Source organism: Hemiscyllium ocellatum, chromosome 12, assembly GCF_020745735.1.
Source record: "Hemiscyllium ocellatum isolate sHemOce1 chromosome 12, sHemOce1.pat.X.cur, whole genome shotgun sequence".
Lineage (NCBI taxonomy): Eukaryota > Metazoa > Chordata > Chondrichthyes > Orectolobiformes > Hemiscylliidae > Hemiscyllium > Hemiscyllium ocellatum.
Genome location: NC_083412.1, coordinates 101851811 through 101871558, shown reverse-complemented (window position 1 = coordinate 101871558; position 19748 = coordinate 101851811). Strand labels below are relative to the sequence as shown.

At 42.7% G+C, this 19748-nt stretch overlaps 1 protein-coding gene across 2 annotated transcripts in view; it reads right to left on the bottom strand.

The window, feature by feature from the left end:
* slc37a1 (solute carrier family 37 member 1) overlaps positions 1-19748 on the bottom strand; it is a 109937-nt gene that overhangs the window by 58133 nt on the left and 32056 nt on the right. For both annotated transcript variants that reach the window (XM_060833886.1, XM_060833887.1), the window contains 5 exons: positions 18429-18564; positions 17796-17872; positions 17531-17697; positions 12897-12934; positions 229-312 (listed from right to left, as the gene is read on the bottom strand). In XM_060833886.1, the coding sequence (XP_060689869.1) occupies positions 229-312; positions 12897-12934; positions 17531-17697; positions 17796-17872; positions 18429-18564 (502 nt within the window). The remainder of the gene's footprint in view (positions 1-228; positions 313-12896; positions 12935-17530; positions 17698-17795; positions 17873-18428; positions 18565-19748) is intronic.

Here is a 19748-nt window from a genome sequence, read left to right as displayed (position 1 = left end):
ATTGATTTCAAATTCCACCATTTGTCATAGTGGGATTCAAGCCCATATTCCCAGAGCGTCTGTCCTTGTCTCTGGATTGCGAATTCAGTGGGCAGATGACACCGCCACCTATTTTTCCTCAGTTATTATCATCATCTATCTCTCATTACTCTCTCATCCTCAACTGTACTATCATTTCGCTTTCTGTCTGTAAGCTGCTGGCCAAAATTAAATACAAATCATACTTACTCCTTGTGAGTCACTTCTACTGTTTTCGTAAAACTGGTACTTCTGTTTAAATCCAACCCACTCAGTTAAACATTTGGATGGTTTCTGTGAACAAAGAAATACAGGCAGAAAAGTTAATACATCCAATAATACAGAAATGTTAGCAGTATTGCATTTCAATGTCACATTAATCAATCCCTTGCTTCCTTATCAATGTAACTTTGTCCAGCCCAGCTCCACAAGCTCAACATTGCTCCAATTCTGACCCCATATAACCCAACTGCCTTGAGCCCACCAATGCTGGCTGTGTCCAAGCTGCTCTGAGATTCTCTTCCTAACTCACTCTCTAAAGTTCTCTCCTTATTTTAAATTCTGTTCAAATTGCCTCTCTCTTTGACCAAGCTTTTGGACACTCGACTCACATCTCTGTATGGTTTGGTGGCAGATTTTGTCTGACAAAAGTTCTTTTGGATCCCCTTGTGGCTTTACATTTAAGTGCTATGTAAATTCAAGTCGCTTACTCAGTGCAATCTGAAAAGAGGATGTTCAAAGGTCACACAATTATTACAGTGTCACATACATTGTAGAATATGGTGTTGGATGATCAGCAATGATCCTATTGAATGGCAGAGAAGGCTCAAGGGGCCAAAAAGTTTATTCCTGCCCCTATTTCTCATGGCCATTATTTTTTGTCTTAAAAGGAGAACAGTGTCGGAACGTCATGATTGAGCACCATAACTGAGTGCCAATTTCCTGCCTTTTTCTCATTGCCTTCTATATTATTTCATAAAAACAAATCTAGAAAGTAGGAGGACTAGTTGTGGTTCTGTTTGCCGAGCTGGGAATTTGTGTTGCAGACGTTTCGTGATGTTTCCTCCGGCATTCCTTCGGCTTCCCAGGAGGCTCCCAAGCACTGAGGATGTCACCTAGACAGGGGTCAAAACGTAAACAACACAAATTCCCAGCTCAACGAGCAGAACCACAACAACGAGCACCCGAACTACAAATCTTCTCACAAACTTTGACTAGGAGGAGTAGGTATTTCACCCTATGAGCTTGCACTGTCATTCAGTGAGATTGTGGCTGATCATCCCATTCAGCCCCTTGTTCCTGCTTTCTCCCCCATACACTTTGATCCCTTTAGCTCCAAGAACTACATTTAACTCCTTCCTGCAAGCATTCAATGTTTTGGCCTCAACAGTTTCCTGTGCGGGAGAATTCCACAGGCTCCTCACTCTCCTCATCTCAGTCCTGAATGGCCTACCCCATTTCCTTCCACTGTGACCCATGGTTCTGACCTCTCCAGTAATCAGGAACCTTTCCTATAGTTACCCTGACTGGTCCTTTTAGAGTTTTATAGGCTTCTATGAGATCCTACCTATTTTTCTTATCCGTGTAAATAATTCTATTAAATCGTGAATACCTCAATTGGACCTGTCTCCTCCACACTTCCAGGCAGCGTGTTCCAGATCTGATCTATTTACTGTACAAGAAACGTTTTTTTTAAACCTTTGAAGCTACTGTTCCAATGAATCTGCATTGCAGCCCCATTCAAAGCCAATCTGATCCTTCCTACAATTTATACCCCAAAACCGAGCAGAATATTGCAGTTACAGTCTGAACAAGGGTCTATACAATGGAAACACTCCATTGTATTGTTTTATTCCCTCAAGAAAACAACAAATATTCCAGGAATATTTTTGAACACTCTTTTGTGACTAACGAGAATCGAACAATTTTGGCACTTGGATTCATAATTCTCTCTGCTGCTCAACAGTCTCTCATTCAATTTCTCTCCTTGCAACCAAAGCGGACAACCTAAAAAGCCCCATTTCTCATAGATTTTGGTCACTTAATTTAAATAGGGGAGATGGGTAGGGTAAAGCAACCAGTTCCTCAGATGGAGGAATCCAGAACAAAGCAGCTGAGTTTTAAAATTAGAGCTCCTTCATCCAGGATTAAAGGAAGACAGCAAATTTGTAATATCAAACTATAAATACATAATACAGAACCTTGAACGATCTTGACACAATGGAGGTTGTGAGGAATTTTCCTGTTTAGGGAGAATCTAGATGTAGGACTTACTATTTAAAAATCAGGAGTCACCCATTTAAAACAGAGTTGACATATTTTCTTTCAGAGTATCATGACTCTTTGGAATTCTCTTCCTCAAATACTGGTGGAAGAAGAGTCCTTCAATGTTTTTAAGATAGAGGTAAACAGAGGGAAGGGATGGCCTAGTGGTATTGTCAATGAAATGTTGACCCAGGTAATGTCCTGGAGACGCGAGTTTGAATCTTACCATGCAGATGGTGAAATGTGAATTCAATAAACATTTGGAATTGATGGCCATGATGATTGTTAGAAAAACCCATCTAGTTCACTAATGTCCTTTAGGGAAGAAGACTACCATCTTTACCTACATGTGACTCCAGACGCACAGCAATGTGGCTGACTCTTAACTACCTTCTGAGCAATAAATGCTGATCTGGCCAGCGAAGCCCTCATCCCATGAACGAGTTTTTAAAAATAATAGATTTTTGTTAAGTAATATACTGTTAAGTTACCAGGGGTAAATGGAAATGTGGACATGAGTTGACAATTAGATCAGCCACAATCATATTGAATGGCAGATCAGGTTTGAAGGCTGCGTGGTCACTCCTGTTCATATTTTCTATGTTTCTATTTCTCCTGCTTTGTGTGTTTGTGTGAGGATTGTGGGTATCTGGAACACCATTGATGGAAAGGCTATGGATGCTGATGGTCAACTCAAATCTTCATGACTGAGATCAATAGATTTTTTGAGAGATACGGTCTGTTCTGATACAACGCGATAGTTCCATTCCCTTGCAATCCCCTGTTATAAGAAAATCGTACAATAGCCACACCATTTAAACTCATGGGACTGGAATTTCTTTATAGCCAATACAGGCAAAGAAAGTTTGCTTTCTACAAACAATTGCATTGTAGCCAATTCGCATTGAAGAAATGGCAGAACTGACTGCAAAGTGATCAAAGAATTTGGGTAAAAGGTAGTGAAATTGATTTGAAGCATGGATTGGTCCATCAGAGGTGGAGCTGGCTCAAAGAAACAAATGGCCTATTTCTGTTCATATTAGATTATATTAGATTCGATTCCCTACAGTGTGGAAACAGGCCCTTCGGTCCAACAAGTCCACACCAACCTTCCGAAGAGTAACCCACCCAGACCCAATTCCCTCTGACTAATGCACCTAACACTATGGGCAATTTCCCATGGCCAATTCACCTAATCTGCACATCTTTGGACTGTGGGAGGAAACCGGAGCACCCGGAGTAAACCCACGCAGACACAGGGAGAATGTGCAAACTCCACACAGTCAGTCGCCCGAGGCTGGAATCGAACCTGGGGCCCTGGTGCCGTGAGGCAGCAGTGTTAACCACTGAGCCACCATGTGTTCCTAAGGCATCAGTCACCACAAGAATACATGGGCATTTTAACCAATAGGGGTGACACTGTGGCTCAGTGGTTAGCACTGCTGCCTCACAGCCCAACGGACCTGGGTTCAATTTCACACTGGGGCAACTGTCTGTGCAGAGTTTGCATGTTCTCCTGGTGTCTGAGTGGGTTTCCTCCAGCTTCTCCAGTTTCTTCCCACCATCCAAAGATATGCAGGTTAAATGGACTAGCCATGGGAAATGCAAGGTTATAGGGTAGGGGTGGATCTGGGTGGCATGCTCTTCAAGGGCAGGTTTGACTTGATGGGCCAAATGGCCAGCTTCTATGAATCTATGACAAAATTAAGGAATTCCAGGAGTTTTGACTGAAGCATTTCTAATAAATAGGGCATTAAATTCAGCCTAATAGCCCAGAGAAAGCCCATTTGTGTAGATGCAAGGGATCACATGAACTTTCTATCCCTGAGCCCTCAGTAAACAAGCTCCTGGTATCTGGGACAATTCGCCACCATGTGTAATGTTATTACAGTGGAGGTATGCACTGTACCTTTAAGAGAGAGAGGAAGCTGTCAAGGACGAAAGCACAGAGTGTGTTGAACAACTTAAAAATGTAATATTTGGTTGACACAAATAGCTGGTGCTGTGTTGCCATGGAACAAAATCAAATTCAAATTTGCCCAATCAGTTTAAATTATGCCCCGAGATCAAAATCCAATCAAATTTGAATTTGTTGTTTTGATGATATCAAATCAAGAAATGATCTGATGTTTTGGGGTATAAGACTGGACATGTTGAACAGTCAGGAGGAGAACTGCAAGAAAACCAACAAGTACCTGTCCATAAGGAAATTTGTGCAGCAGAAGACCAAAGAAAAGCCGACCTAGAAAAGTGGCAGATGGATTTCAATCCAGACAAATACGAGGTGATGCATTTAGGCAAGACTAATTCAAGAGCAAATTATACAATCAACAGAAGAGCCTTGGGAAAAGTTGATGGGCAGAGAGATCTGGGAGTTCAGGTCCATTGTACTCTGAAGGTTGCTGCACAGGTGGATAGAGTGGTCAAGAAGGTATATAGAATGGTTGCCTTCATCGGACGGGGTATTGAGTATAAGAGCTGGCAGGTCATGTTAAATTGTACAAGACATTGGTTCGGCTGCATTTAGAATACCGCATACAGTTCTGGTCGCCACATTACCAAAAGGATGTGGACGTTTTGGAGAGGGTGCAGAGAAGGTTTACGAGGATGTTGCCTGGTATGGAAGGTGCTAGCTATGAAGAGAGGTTGAGTAGATTAGATTTATTTTCATTAGAAAAAAGGAGATTGGGGGGGGACCTGATTGAGGTTTACAAAATCATGAAGGGTATAGACAGGGTGGATAGAGACAAGCTTTTCCCCAGGGTGAAGGATTCAATAACGAGAGGTCACACTTTCAAGGTGAGAGGTAGAAAGTTTAAGGGGGATACACACGGCAAGTACTTCACACAGAGGGGAGTGGGTGTCTGGAATGCGTTGCCAGCAGAGGTGGTAGAGGCAGGCATGGTAGATTTATTTAAGATGGGTCTAGACAGATGCATGAGTAGGTGGGGAGCAGAGGGATACAGATGCTTAGGAATTGACAGATAGGTTTAGACAGTACATTTGGATCGGCTCAGGCTTGGAGGGCCGAAGGGCCTGGTCCTGGCCTGTAAATTTTCTTTGTTCTCTGAAAATCTACAAAGGTGAATCGGCAAAGCTGATTGGTTTTGAAATGTGATTTTTTTTTGTAAATTTTAATTTTTTTTTAGTGGACCAGTATTCTAGATTGGGTGGTAAAAGATAGGTTTAAGAGAAAGTAGTTGTAAATAGTTGTCTATTGTTCTCCTTTGTTCTTAAAGAATAAAATTGTTACTTTAAATAGTGACCTCTGAGATAGTTCTTTGCCTCTCAAAATGTACCAGATTATGGTGTGTTGGGTATAAAGTAGCAGAGGGGTTTATCCTGTGCTGTAATAATAATGAGGTCATATTTGCTGCACAATGTGCTGAGAGAATCTGGAATATTTGCATATCGATGCTGTGGTTCACATTTGAGTTAAGTCACCCAGTTAGTGTGGTTCCCTGGATCTTATCTGATCACTTTGGAATTTTAGAAAAATTCTGTCTTTGCTCCTTCCTGGGGATTGTGCAGCCCTCTTGGTTAATGAGACAGTGGGTGGGATTGGGGTTTGAGGGACCAAATGCTCTTTACTGTCATTTTGTACCTGTTTTATATATGATGATATAAGTTACAACAATTTCAGAGAATCACAGCACTTCATTCTTAGGAGTTAGGAGATCAAGGTGATGTGAAACCAATTGTAGGTTGCACTAATTAGTACAGGGAGATGGTAGTATAACAAGTAATGTCAGTGAATTACCAAAGCAGAGGCCCAGGATAATGCTTTGGGATACAGGTTATAAAACAAAGGAAGAGAAACAGGCTCCTCAACCCATTGAATCCGCTCTACCATTCATTGAGATCATGGCTGATCTAATAATCCTCAACTCCACATTGTTGTATTTCCCCATAACTCTTGATTCCTTACCCATCCATGTGGAATTTAAATTCAACAAATGAACCTGGAATATAAAGCTAGTCTCAGTAATGGTGACCATAGCAACCTACATATGTACAAACATGTGAACTAGGAGCAGGACTAGTAACACGGTCCTGGTTGATCAGATGTGGGCCTTGACTCCACATTCTCATCTACCCCAATAAACTTAAACACCCTTGTTAGTCAAGAAATGATCTACATCACTCTTAAAATATTCAAAGAGCCACCTCCACTTCTCTCTAGGAAGAGAGTTCCAAAGACCTGCAATCCTAAGAAAATAGTTCTCCTTATCTCCATCTTAACTGGGAGATGTCTAATCTTTAAACTGTATCTCTTAATTCTTCCCAGTCTCTCCCACATTCTATCAATGTCCATTCTGTCAAATCCCCTCAGAATCAGATATGCTTCAATAAGATCACCTCTCATTCTATTAAACTGCAATTAATACAGACTCAGCTCTTCCTCAAGAGATAACCTTCTCATCCACTCAATCAATCAATCAAGTGAACATTCTTTGTTACTTTTAATGCAATTAGATCCTTTCTTAACAAAGAAGTCAAAATTGTACTCTGTATGAGGCCTCCCCAACGTCCCATGCAAATTTAATAAAGCATCCTGATTGTTCTGTTCCATTCCTCTTTCTACAAACCGATTGTATACTTTATAGCACACCTTCAAGCAAATGGATCTTGAACCTAGACTTTCTGGCCCAGAGGTAGGGATAATTCTACTCCACAATGAGATCCCTAAACATTTAAAACAACCGCACTCTTCAAAAATAACACATCCATTTGCCTACAAATGATTTGCTGCACCAGCATTCCAACTTTTTGAGATTCACATTCCAAGATACACAGATTGCTCTGTACCTCAGAGCTTTGAATTTCTCACCAGTTTAAATAATGTCCTGCTTTGTTAGTATTCCTATCAAAATTGCTATGCTCACATTTCCCACATTATACACCATCTGCTAAATTTTTGCCAACGTATTGCCAAGGAGCTAAAGAGGGAGCTAAGAGAAGCGAGAAGGGGACATGAAAAGTCTTTAGCTGGTAGGATTAGGGAAAACCCAAAGGCTTTCTATAGGTATGTCAAGAATAAAAGGATGACTAGGGTAGGTATCGGTCTAGTCAAGGATAGTAGTGGGAAGTTGTGTGTGGAGGCGGAGGAGATTGGAGAGACATTAAATCAGTACTTTTCATCAGTATTCACTCAGGAACAGGACACTGTTGCTGATGTGAATATGGAATCACAAATAATTAGAATGGATGCCCTGGAAATATGCAGGGAGGAGGTTTTGGGAATATTGGAAAGGATGAATATAGATAAGTCTCCTGGGCCTGATGGCATTTACCCCAGGATCCTATGGGAAGCTAGGGAGGAGATAGCAGAGCCATTGGCCTGGATTTTTATGTCGTCATTGTCTACGGGAATAGTACCAGAGGACTGGAGGATAGCGAATGTGGTCCCATTGTTCAAGAAAGGGAGTAGGGATAGCCCTAGTAACTATAGGCCAGTGAGTCTGACTTCAGTGGTGGGCAAAGTCTTAGAGAGAATGGTAAGGGATAAGATTTATGAACATCTGTGTAGGAACAACGTGATCAGGGATAGCCAGCATGGTTTTGTGAAGGGCAGGTCGTGCCTCACAAACCTTATTGAGTTCTTTGAGAAGGTGACTAAGGAAGTGGATGAGGGTAAAGCAGTAGATGTTGTGTATATGGATTTTAGTAAGGCGTTCGATAAGGTTCCCCATGGTAGGCTAATGCTAAAACTTCGGAGGTATGGCATTGAGGATACATTAGAGGTTTGGATTAGGAATTGGCTGGCTGGAAGGAGACAGAGGGTAGTAGTTGATGGATTATGTTCATCTTGGAGCGCAGTTACTAGCGGTGTACCACAAGGATCTGTTTTGGGACCATTGCTTTTTGTTATCTTTATAAATGATCTAGAGGAAGAACTTGAAAGCTGGGTGAGCAAGTTTGCGGATGACACAAAAGTCGGTGGAGTTGTGGATAGTGAGGAAGGAAGTGGTAGGTTACAGCGGGATATAGATAAGTTGCAGAGCTGGGCGGAAATGTGGCAAATGGAATTCAATGTAGCTAAGTGCGAAGTCGTTCACTTTGGTAGGAATAACAAGATGATGGATTACTGGGCTAATGGTAGGCTACTTGGTAGTGTGGATGAGCAGAGGGATCTTGGTGTCTATGTGCACAGATCTCTGAAAGTTGCCATCCAGGTAAATAGTGCTGTGAGGAAGGCATATGGTGTACTGGGCTTTATTGGCAGAGGAATTGAGTTCCGGAGTCCTGAGGTCATGTTGCAGTTGTATAGGACTCTGGTGAGGCCTCATCTGGAGTATTGTGTGCAGTTTTGGTCGCCATACTATAGGAAGGATGTGGAAGCTTTAGAACGAGTGCAGAGGAGGTTTACCAGGATGTTGCCTGGAATGGTAGGAAAATCTTATGAGGAAAGGCTGAGGCACTTGGGGCTGTTCTCATTGGAGAAGAGAAGGTTTAGGGGAGATCTGATAGAAGTGTATAAGATGATTAGGGGTTTAGATAGGGTAGATACCAAGAACCTTTTACCGCTAATGGAGTCAGGTGTTACTAGGGGACATAGCTTTAAATTAAGGGGTGGTAGGTATAGGACAGATGTTAGGGGTAGATTCTTCACACAGCGGGTTGTGAGTTCATGGAATGCCCTGCCCGTATCAGTGGTGAACTCTCCTTCTTTATGGTCATTTAAGCGGGCATTGGATAGGCATTTGGAAGTTATTGGGCTAGTATAGGTTAGGTAGGATTCGGTCGGCGCAACATCGAGGGCCGAAGGGCCTGTACTGCGCTGTATCCTTCTATGTTCTATGTTCTATGTATTCTCCTGATCTATATTCCCTTACAGACTTAAGTCTCCTTCACATATTACTTTACCAACCAAACATTATGTTGTCAGCAAATGTACCAACTATAAGTTCAGTCCTCCTATCCGAATCATTAGTATAAGTTGTAAATAGTTGATCCTTTGGCACACCAGTCATTTTGACTGTCAAGCCAAAAATGGCCCATTTTTGCCAACTCTCTGTTTCCCTTTAGTGAGCTAATCTTCGAATCAGGCTAACATGTTGTCCCTGATGTTATGAAATCAATGGGTAGCCTGCTTGTTGGTCGAAGGATATGAGTCACATTTTGAGGTCTGTTATGAATTATGCATGGCCCAGGGTTCATGCATCCTTGAGTGCTAGTTCATTTTATCTAAGATGTTCAACTGATTTTGGACCCAACCAGGACAACCTGTATAACCAACAAAATTTGGACCCAACCAGGACAACCTGTATTGCAATCCTCTTCCTGACCTCTCCGCCCCCACCCCACTCCGGCCTATCAGCCTCACCTTGACCTCCTTCCACCTATCCCACCTCCATCACCCCTCCCCCTAGTCCCTCCTCCCTACCTTTTATCTTAGCCTGCTTGGCTCTCTCTCTTATTCCTGATGAAGGGCTTATGCTCGAAACGTCGAACTCTCTATTCCTGAGATGCTGCCTGGCCTGCTGTGCTTTGACCAGCAACACATTTGCAGCTGTGATCTCCAGCATCTGCAGACCTCATTTTTTACTTACTGTTCAACTGATTAGCCTAGTGCTTGCAGCTTTCTAACTCCTTCCATTCTGAAACAGCAGAGTTCCATTTGCTATTGGTATTGCTCAATCTGCACGGATCATTCCAGAACCTTGGGAATTTTGGAAAATAAAAACCAATGCATCCATGATCTCAGCAATCACTTCTTTTAAGACCCTATGATAGAACATAGCACACAGAACATTCCAGTGCAGTACAGACCCTTCGGCCCTCAATGTTGCTCTGACCTGTGGAACCAACCTGAAGCCTATCTAACCTACACTATTCATTTTCATCCATTTAAATGCCCTTAAAGTTGGTGAGTCTACTGCTGCTGCAGGCAGTGTGTTCCACACACCTACTACTCTCTGAGTAAAAAAACTACCTCTGACATTTGCTCTATAGCTTTCACCCCTCAATTTAAAGCTCTGTCCCTCATGCTAACCATTGCCATCTGAGGAAAAAGGCTTTCTAACCTGATTATCTTATTTGTCTCAATTAAGTCACCTCTCAACTTTCTTCTCTCTAACAAAATCAACCTCAAATCCCTCAGCCTTCCCTCATGACACCTTCCCTCCATACCGGGCAACATCCTAGTAAAACTCCTCTGCACCCTTTCCAAAGCTTCCACATCCTTCCTATAATGTGGTGACCAGAACTGGACGCAATACTTCGAGTGCAGCCACACCAGAGTTTTGTACAGCTGCAGCATGACTGTGGCTCCAAAACTCAATCCCTCTACCAATAAAAGCTAACACAACATACGCCTTCTTAACAACTCTATCAACCTGGGTGGCAACTTTCATAGATCTATGTACATGGACACCGAGATCTCTCTGCTCATCTATATTACCAAGAATCTTACCACTAGCCCAATGCTCTTTATTCCTGTTGCTCCTTCCAAAATGAATCACCGCACACTTTTCCACATTATACTTTTGGAGGTTTGGATTAGAAACTGGTTTTCTGTAAGAAGGCAGCGAGTGGTGGTTGGTGGAAAATATTCAGCCTGCAGTCCGATTACTAGTAGTGTGCCACAAGGATCTGTTTTGGCACCACTGCTGTTTGTCATTTTTATAAATGACTTGGATATAGGCATAGATAGATGGGTCAATTAGTTTGCAGATGACACTAAAGTTGGGGCAGCATGGTGGCACAGTGGTTAGCACTGATGCCTCACAGCGCCTGAGACCCGGGTTCAATTCCCGACTCAGGCGACTGACTGTGTGGAGTTTGCACATTCTCCCTGTGTCTGCGTGGGTTTCCTCCGGGTGCTCTGGTTTCCTCCCACAGTCCAAAGATGTGCGGGTCAGGTGAATTGGCCATGCTAAATTGCCCGTAGTGTTAGGTAAGGGGTATATGTAGGGGTATGGGTGGGTTGCGCTTCAACGGGTCAGTGTGGACTTGTTGGGCCGAAGGGCCTGTTTCCACACTGTAAGTAATCTAATCTAATCTAATCTAATCTAATCTAATGTAAGTAATCTAATCTTGGTGGAGTGGTGGATAGTGTGGAAGAATGTTACAGGTTGCGGGGGGACTTGTTTAAACTCAGAATAGGGCTGAGAGGTGGCAAATTGAGGTGATTCACTTTGGGAAGAATAACAGGAAGGCAGAGTACTGGGTCAACGGAAAGATTCTTGGTAGTGTGGATATGCAGAGGGATCGTTGTGTCCAGGTACATAGATCCCTGAAAGTTGCCATCCAGCTTGATAGTGCTGTTATGAAGGCATATGGTGCGTTAGGTTTTATTGGTAGCGGGATTGAGTTCTGGAGCCGTGATGTCATGCTGCAGCTGTACAAAAATGCTACACATTTAGAATATTGTGTACAGTTCTGGTCGCCCCATTACAGGAAGGATGTAGAAGCATTGGAAAAGATGCAGAGGAGATTTACCAGGATGTTGCCTGGTCTGGACGGAAGGTCTTATGAGGAAAGGCTGAGAGACTTGGGTCTGTTCTCATTGGAGAGAACAAGGTAGAGGATTAGATAGAGTAGACAATGACAGTCTTCTTCCTAGGATGATGGCGTTGGCTTGTACGAGGGGGCATGGCTACAAATTGAGAGGTGATAGTTTAAGACAGATGTCAGAGGTAGGTTCTTTACTCAGAGAGTGGTAAGGGCGTGGAATGCCCTACCTGCTAATGTAGTCAACTCAGCCACATTAGGGAGATTTAAACAATCCTTGGATAAGAACATGGATGATCATGGGATCATGTCGGGGGATGGACTTAGATTAGTTTACAGGTCGGGGCAACATCGAGGACTGAAGGGTCTGTTCTGTGAATTGTTCTATGTTATAAATTCTATTTGCCACCTGTCAGCCCAGCTCCACAGCTTGTCAATGTCATCTCTGTAACCTGCAATATCCTTCAGCACTATCCACATCTCCACTGTGTCATCAATAAATTTACTAACGCATCCTTCTACACCCGAACCGAGGTCATTTATAAAAAAGACAAACAGCCCCAATAACAGATCCTTGCGGGACACCACTGGTAACTGAACTCCAGCATGAACATTTCCCATCAACCACCACCCTCTGTCTTCTTTCAGCTAGCTAATTTCTGATCTAAATCGCTAAATCACCCTCAATCCAATGCCTACGAATTTTGTGCAATAGCCTACCTTGCCGAACCTTATTAAACTCCTTACTGAAACAAAGTCCATCAGGAACTGTCCAGTTGGTGGGTGAGGTGTAAGCTTTCAACTCATTTAGAAGGAATCTGGATCTGTCCCTGAAACACTGCAACCTGCAAGGTGTGAGACTGGGTGCTGGGAAGTGTGATTAGAATGGGAGAATTCAGCCAATGCAGAATTCAACATTTAAACATTTTCATCTCATTATTATGCTCCATTTTTACTGAGGTGAGAGAAGGTCTAACTGCTACGTGTAGCACTTCCAATGACATTTGGGAAAGTTATATCCTCTCCTGAATGAATGGGATTTCTATTTAATATCCTGGGCATAAGCAACCAACCTTTACATTAATTCACTAAAATATATATGCTTCACAGTTTACAGAAGTCTTTTTCCAAAGATTCAATTTACAACAACTACTTACCCGTGCTCGAGATAGAGTGCATTTAACATCCTGTGGATCTAAAGAAATGAGAAATGCTAAGTTAATGCATTAGGAGATGGACTCGTGAGTTTCTGTCAGCATTGGAAGCTAGTGCAGAATAATCTACGTACTGGTTAAGATGTAAGAGACTAATGTCCTTTCGGGAAGGAAATCTGTCATCCTTACCTGGTCTGGCCTATATGTAACTCCAGACCAACAGCAATTGAGTTGGCTCTTAACTGCCTGATAGGCAATACATGATGGTGTCACCAGGGATGCCCATATCCCATTAGTAAATGGTGAAATACGTTAAAATCTTCGAGAAAAATCTTCGAGGGCTTATGCTCGAAACGTCGAATTCTCTATTCCTGAGATGCTGCCTGGCCTGCTGTGCTTTGACCAGCAACACATTTGCAAATACGTTAAAATACCAGTAAGAGTAGACTGAGCAAGCAGTGGTTGATTCGGACTTCCACTTAGCCTGGATTCCTGCTCAAACCAAAAGGACTGCACTGTCCTTGTCTATTTGCGTCAGTCTCAATTTAGTTACAAGGAGGAACATGGGCATGTTGTAAAACAAATCCTTAATGCAGTCCCCATCCTGGGAGTGTTTGATGGGGACAGTGTAGTGAAAGCTTTACTTTATTTAACCTGGCGCTGACCCTGTCCTGTGAATGTGCTGGGAGATAGTGTGGAGGGAGTTTTACTCTATCTAACACCAGGCTGTGCATGTTATGTAAGTGTTTGATTGGGGATGGTGTAGGGAGGGCTGAGAGACCTACTTGTATATGTGCTTAGGTCATTGAAGGTAGCAGGACAGTTGGAGAGAGCAGTTATAGAGTCATAGAGACATACAGAACGGAGACAGATCCTTTGGTCCAACTCATCCATGCAGACCAGATATCCCAACCCAATCTAGTCCCACCTGTCAGCACCTGGCCCATATCCCTCCAAACCCTTCCTATTCATATACCCATCCAGATGCCTTTTAAATGTTGCAATTGTACCAGCCTCCACCACTTCCTCTGGCACCTCATTCCATACATGCACCACCCTCTGCATGAACAAGTTACCCCTCAGATCCCTTTTAAACCTTTCCCCTCTCACCTCTAGCCCTCTAGTTTTGGACTCACCCTACCCTGGAGAAAATATCTTGTATATTTTACCTTATCCATGCCCCTCATGATTTTATAAACCTCTATAAGGTCATTCCTCAGCCTCCGATGCTCCAGGGAAAACAGCCCCAGTCTATTCAGCATCTTCCTATAGCTCAGATCTTCCAACCTTGGCAACATCCTTGCAAATCTTTTCTGAACCCTTTCATGTTTCACAACATCCTTTCTATAGCAGTGAGACCAGAATTGCATGCAGTATTCAAACAATGGCCTAATCAATGTCCTGTACAGCTGCAACATGACCTCTCAACCCCTATACTCAATGCACTGTCCAATAAAGGCAAGAATACCAAATGTCCTGTCTACCTATGACTCCACTTTAACAGAACTATGAACCTGCACCCCAAGGTCTCACTGTTCAGCAACACTCCCCAGTACCTTTCCAAAATGCAGCACCTCACATTTATCTAAACTAAACTCCATCTGCCACTCCTCAGCCCATTGGCCCATCTGAACAACATTCCATTGTACTCTTAGTTAACCTTCTTCACTGTCCACTACACCTTCAATTTTGGTGTCACTTGCAAACTTATTAACTATACCTATGTTCACATCCAAATCAACATAAAATGAAAAAAGCTAAGTTAATGCATTAGGAGATGGACAGTTGAGTTGCTGTCAGCATTGGAAGCTAGTGCAGAATAATCTATGAACTGGCTTGAATAGAAGAGACTAATATCCTTTCGGAAAGGAAATCTGCCATCATTAGCTGGTCTGAGACAAAAGAACTGCAAATGCTGGAATCCAAAGCAGACATGCAGGAGGCTGGAAGAACACAGCAAGCCAGGCAGCATCAGGAGGGACAGGCAGGAGGCTGGAAGAACACAGCAAGCCAGGCAGCATCAGGAAGTGGAGAAATTGATATTTCGGGTGTCCTGAAGAAGGGTTACCGCTGAAATGTTGACTTCTCCACCTGCTGATGCTGCCTGGCTTGCTGTGTTCTTCCAGCATCCTGCCCATCCTTACCTGATCTGGCCTATTTGTGACTCCAGACCAACAACAATGTGGTTGACTCTTACCTGTCCTTTGGGCAATTAGGTAAACTTATATAAATGATGCAAAACAGTGGACCCAGCATCGATCCTTGCGGCACTCCACTGGTCACAGGCCTCCAGTCTGAAAAAAAATCCTCCACCACCAACCTCTGTCTTCTACCTTCAAGCCAGTTCTGTATCCAAATGGCTAGTTCTCCCTGTATTCCGTGTGATCTAACCTTGCTAATCAGTCTCCCATGAGAAGCCTTGTCGAACGCCTTACTGAAGTCCATTTAGATCAGGTACACTGTTCTGCCCTCAACTATCCTCTTTGTTACTACTTCACAAAATTCAATCAAATTAGTGAAACACGATTTCCCACGCACAAAGCTGTTACATATCCCTAATCAATCCTTACCTTTGCAAATACATGTCACAAAGCACACAGTGACCTCTGCTTTATCACAGGGTCGTACAGTACAAGAGCAGGGAGGTGATGTTGTAATTGTACAAGAGCCTTGTTCAGCCTCAGCTGAGTGTTGTGTATGCTGTGGATGCCACATTACAGCAAAGGTGTGAATGGATTGGAGAGAGTGCAGAAGTGATTCACAAGATGGTTCAAGGGATGAGAAACTTCAATGATGAAGATAGATTGAACAACATGGGACTGTTAAGGTAGCACTTTCAAATAAACCTGCTGGACTATAACCTGGTGTCGTGTGATTTGTAACTTTCTTGGTGGAGAGAAGAAGGTTGAGAGCAGACCAGATTGAGGTTTCCAAGATCATAAACGGGCTGGATAGGGAAGATAGGGAGAAGCTGCTCCTGTTTGTAAAGGAACAGGAACAAGAGGGAATAGGTTTACAGTGATATGCATAAGAAGCAAAGGTGATAATGAGAAAAATACCTTTCTCACACAGTGAGTAGTTAGGGAATGGAAATACAGTGGAGGCAGGTTCAATTGAGGTATTCATGAGGGTATTGGATGGTTATTTGAATAGAAATAACATGTAAGAGGATAGGAAAAGGCAGGAGATTGAAAGTAGGTAATGATGTTCATTTGAAGAGCTGGTACAGAGATGATGGGCCAAATGATCTCCTCTGCACTGTAACTCTTGTGTGTTTCTATGTTTTCCATATGCTGGAATGGTATCTCACTCACTTTATCCACTGTCAGCTCTGATATTGCCTGGTTGCCACTGTGCAGATCAGAAGACTCTTTCGACTCAAGATTCTTGGGGGTTCTCATGTGATTTGACTTGAAAATCTACTGTCCATATGTAGTTCATTAAAATGTTATTAACAAATACAGTGAACAATCAGAAAGGCTAATAGATTCGAGTGTTCATACCTACGGGAGCACAATACAATGGAGTGGAAGGACTGCTTGAATTACACAAAACCTTGGTTGGAATGCACCCAAAGTACATTTTTTAGTTTATTCATGGGATGAGGGCATTGCTGCCTGTGCCAATATTTATTGCCCATTCTCTAATTCCCAGAGGGAAATTCAAAGTCGAAACAATGCTGTGGGACTGGAGTCACATGTCCAACTAAGGAGCGTGAAAATGCAATTGATTTATTCATTTCTTTTCAGGAATGAAATGTGGAGTCCTTATTTGGTGTGCTCTCACTGTATCAAAATGATATGACGTATTCAGCACAGCTCACAGTGGGTGAAGGACAGCCCTACACTTCCCCACTGCCCACAGTCCCCCACTGGTGAAGGACAGTCCCATCGTCTATTTTGCAAGAAACTAAATCAGGCAACAAATTCTGGCCTTGCCAGCAATGTCCACATCCTGACAAGAACATTTTGCAATTTCAAAATCATTAAGATAAAACTTTGCCAGAAATCTGTTGATTGTATATGAATTAGAATAGAATAGAAAAGAATAGTAAGTTACTGTCACTTGTATTTTTACAAAAAATGCAGTGAAAACTGTTTAAGTCGCCATACTCCGGCGGCTATAACAATTAAAATGTTTACATGGCCCCAGAGGAGGGCTGAAAATGTGTTGCTGGAAAAGCACAGCAGGTCAGGCAGCATCCAAGGAGCAGGAGAATCGACGTTTCGGGCATGAGCCCTTCTAGGAAGAGAGCTTCTTCAAGGCAGGCATCTTTGCAAAAGGATTCGCAATAGGTTAAAATCTTCTAGGAGAAAGTGAGGACTGCAGATGCTGGAGATCAGAGCTGAAAATGTGTTGCTGGAAAAGCACAGCAGGTCAGGCAGCATCCAAGGAGCAGGAGAATCGACGTTTCGGGCTCATGCCCGAAACGTCGATTCTCCTGCTCTTTGGATGCTGCCTGACCTGCTGTGCTTTTCCAGCAACACATTTTCAGCTCTGATCTCCAGCATCTGCAGTCCTCACTTTTTCCACTCCAGAGGAGGGGACCAGTTACTGCAACCAGGTCCTACCTGCTATTGATAGAATTCTTTAAACTGATTATCATGTTAAACTTGTACAGTTTTTGACATACTTACGTTCAATTAGGAACAGAAAACAAACTACTCCCATCGAAGCGACAATGATGCCTGGCACCACAAAGGACATTCCCCAGCAGCTGGACACCCAGTAGCCAGCTATCAGGGATCCTAGGATATTCCCCACAGAGGTGTGAGAATTCCAGATGCCCATGATCAGGCCTCTCCTGTCGGAAGAGACACAGCAAGTATATTAGACCAGCTTAAAGCTCAAGCAAAACAAAACAGAAAAAGATCATTCTGAAATGCTCCATCATCTACTTACTTTCCTTTACCAAACCAGTTTCCGATACAGGTCACAACACTGGGCCAGCCAGTGGTCTGCACAAAACCGTTAGCAATCTAAAAAATCAAATCAACCCGAGAGTTTCATTAACATCAATGCCTGTGATTCATTACTGTGCCTTGCACTCAGTTAGACAGAGAACGTAGGGCAGGACTGTGCTCAGTGTTGTAATCTAGGCTGACAAAATCTCTAATCAAAAAACATATTCCTGTGACATTTAATACTTAAAATCATCAGTGACAATTCCCACCCAGTGCTGCTTTAAATAACACCCACGGGTCAAATTTAACAAAATGGGGGGGGCAGGGAATGAGAGAGAGGGACAGAGCGCAAGAGAACAAATGAGAGGGATAGAATGAGAGAGGGGATGAGAGAGAGAGAGAGAGAGAAAGAAAACAAGAAGGATGTGAGGGGAGATAAAAACAGAGAGAAAAAAGGGAAGGGGGAGGGAAAGTGAGAGGGGTCAGGCCCAGGGGCTGCACCAGGGCCTATGATTTCTGTCCCTGACTGAAATACTCAGCAAACGATAGATCCTGCAGTTGCCTACTCTAAAAACATGCTGCCTTCACATAACACTTACTTTTGAAAGAATATGAAGAAATGTTTACTCACCTGAATAAGTATGTAGTACTGTAAATTGTGGATATTGTAGAAGTATCCCAGACCAAATAATGCAGTGAATACACCACTGCTCAACATCCCAAAAGTGAGGTACAATCGAATAGATAAACGTTCTCCTATTATACCACTGCCACAAAAGAAAACAACTGTCATTTGGATCTGAGCGAGAGAAAGGATTTGGAGCAAATGGGAAGATAAAGCTCTTCACCTCACCTCTCAGAAATGACACAGTGCTTCACACAATGAGCTTCTACATTGGAAACAATGCAGCCAATTTATGCACAGCAGTATTACATCAGAATAAACCAATAGTTGCTAGGAATATTATTTTCAGGTAAATTGTAAGTACAGGACAAGGGGCCACGGTTTCAAATCATAGTAGGAAATTAGCAACTGAAAAGATGTCTGTTTGTAGAGACAAGAAAATGTTCAATCATGTATAATACGCGATTCCTCAGATTATAACCAGAAGACCCTATTGCTGGAACATCACTACAAGTTCAGTGTTTCACCCCATCCACATTGGGTTCAATGCTGAGCAGTGATCAATTTGTGAAGAACTGCCTGATTTTCATTCTCAAATGATCTCAGGTTTAAAATAATGCCTCATATATCTCTTTGAAATTGATTACCTGCTGATGGTACACAAGATTAACAATTTTGTTAGTTCCGTTGGTGATGTTTTAAACGAGTATTACGGGGGATGGGAACCAAAGTGTGGGCTTAGATGGGTAAGATTCAGATCAGAAAACAGAAGACACACATTAGTTAATGATGTACAATAGTTAACAACTTGGAAAGAGAAAAGAAGTGAGGATTAAAAAGTGTCCAGCAAAGGAAATTTATTTGGTTGAGCTGTTTAAGCTTCCAGACAAGGAATATTACAGACAAGACAGATCGACTAAGGCCACACAGACACATGGCAGCTTGATGTCATCTCTATAACAGAAGCTTGGTTAAGGGAAAGACAAAACTGGCAGCTCAATATCCAGGATAGAGAGTTCTCAGGCAGGGTAAAGGGGGTGATAAAAAAGGAGGGGAGGGGAGCAGTATTGGTTAAAGGATCAATTACAGTTGTGAGAGGGGATGATATACAAAGCAGGTTAATAAATCAGGCTTTATAGGTTGAGCTCAGAAATAAAAAAGGGACAGTCAGACTACTAGGAGTACACTACAGGCCCAAAGTCAAAAGATATGGTGTTGGAAAAGCACAGCAGGTCAGGCAACATCTGAGGAGCAGGAGAATCGATGTTTCGGGCATAAGATCTTCATTAGGAATGTGGGGTTGGAGCCCAAGGCAGCTGGGAGATA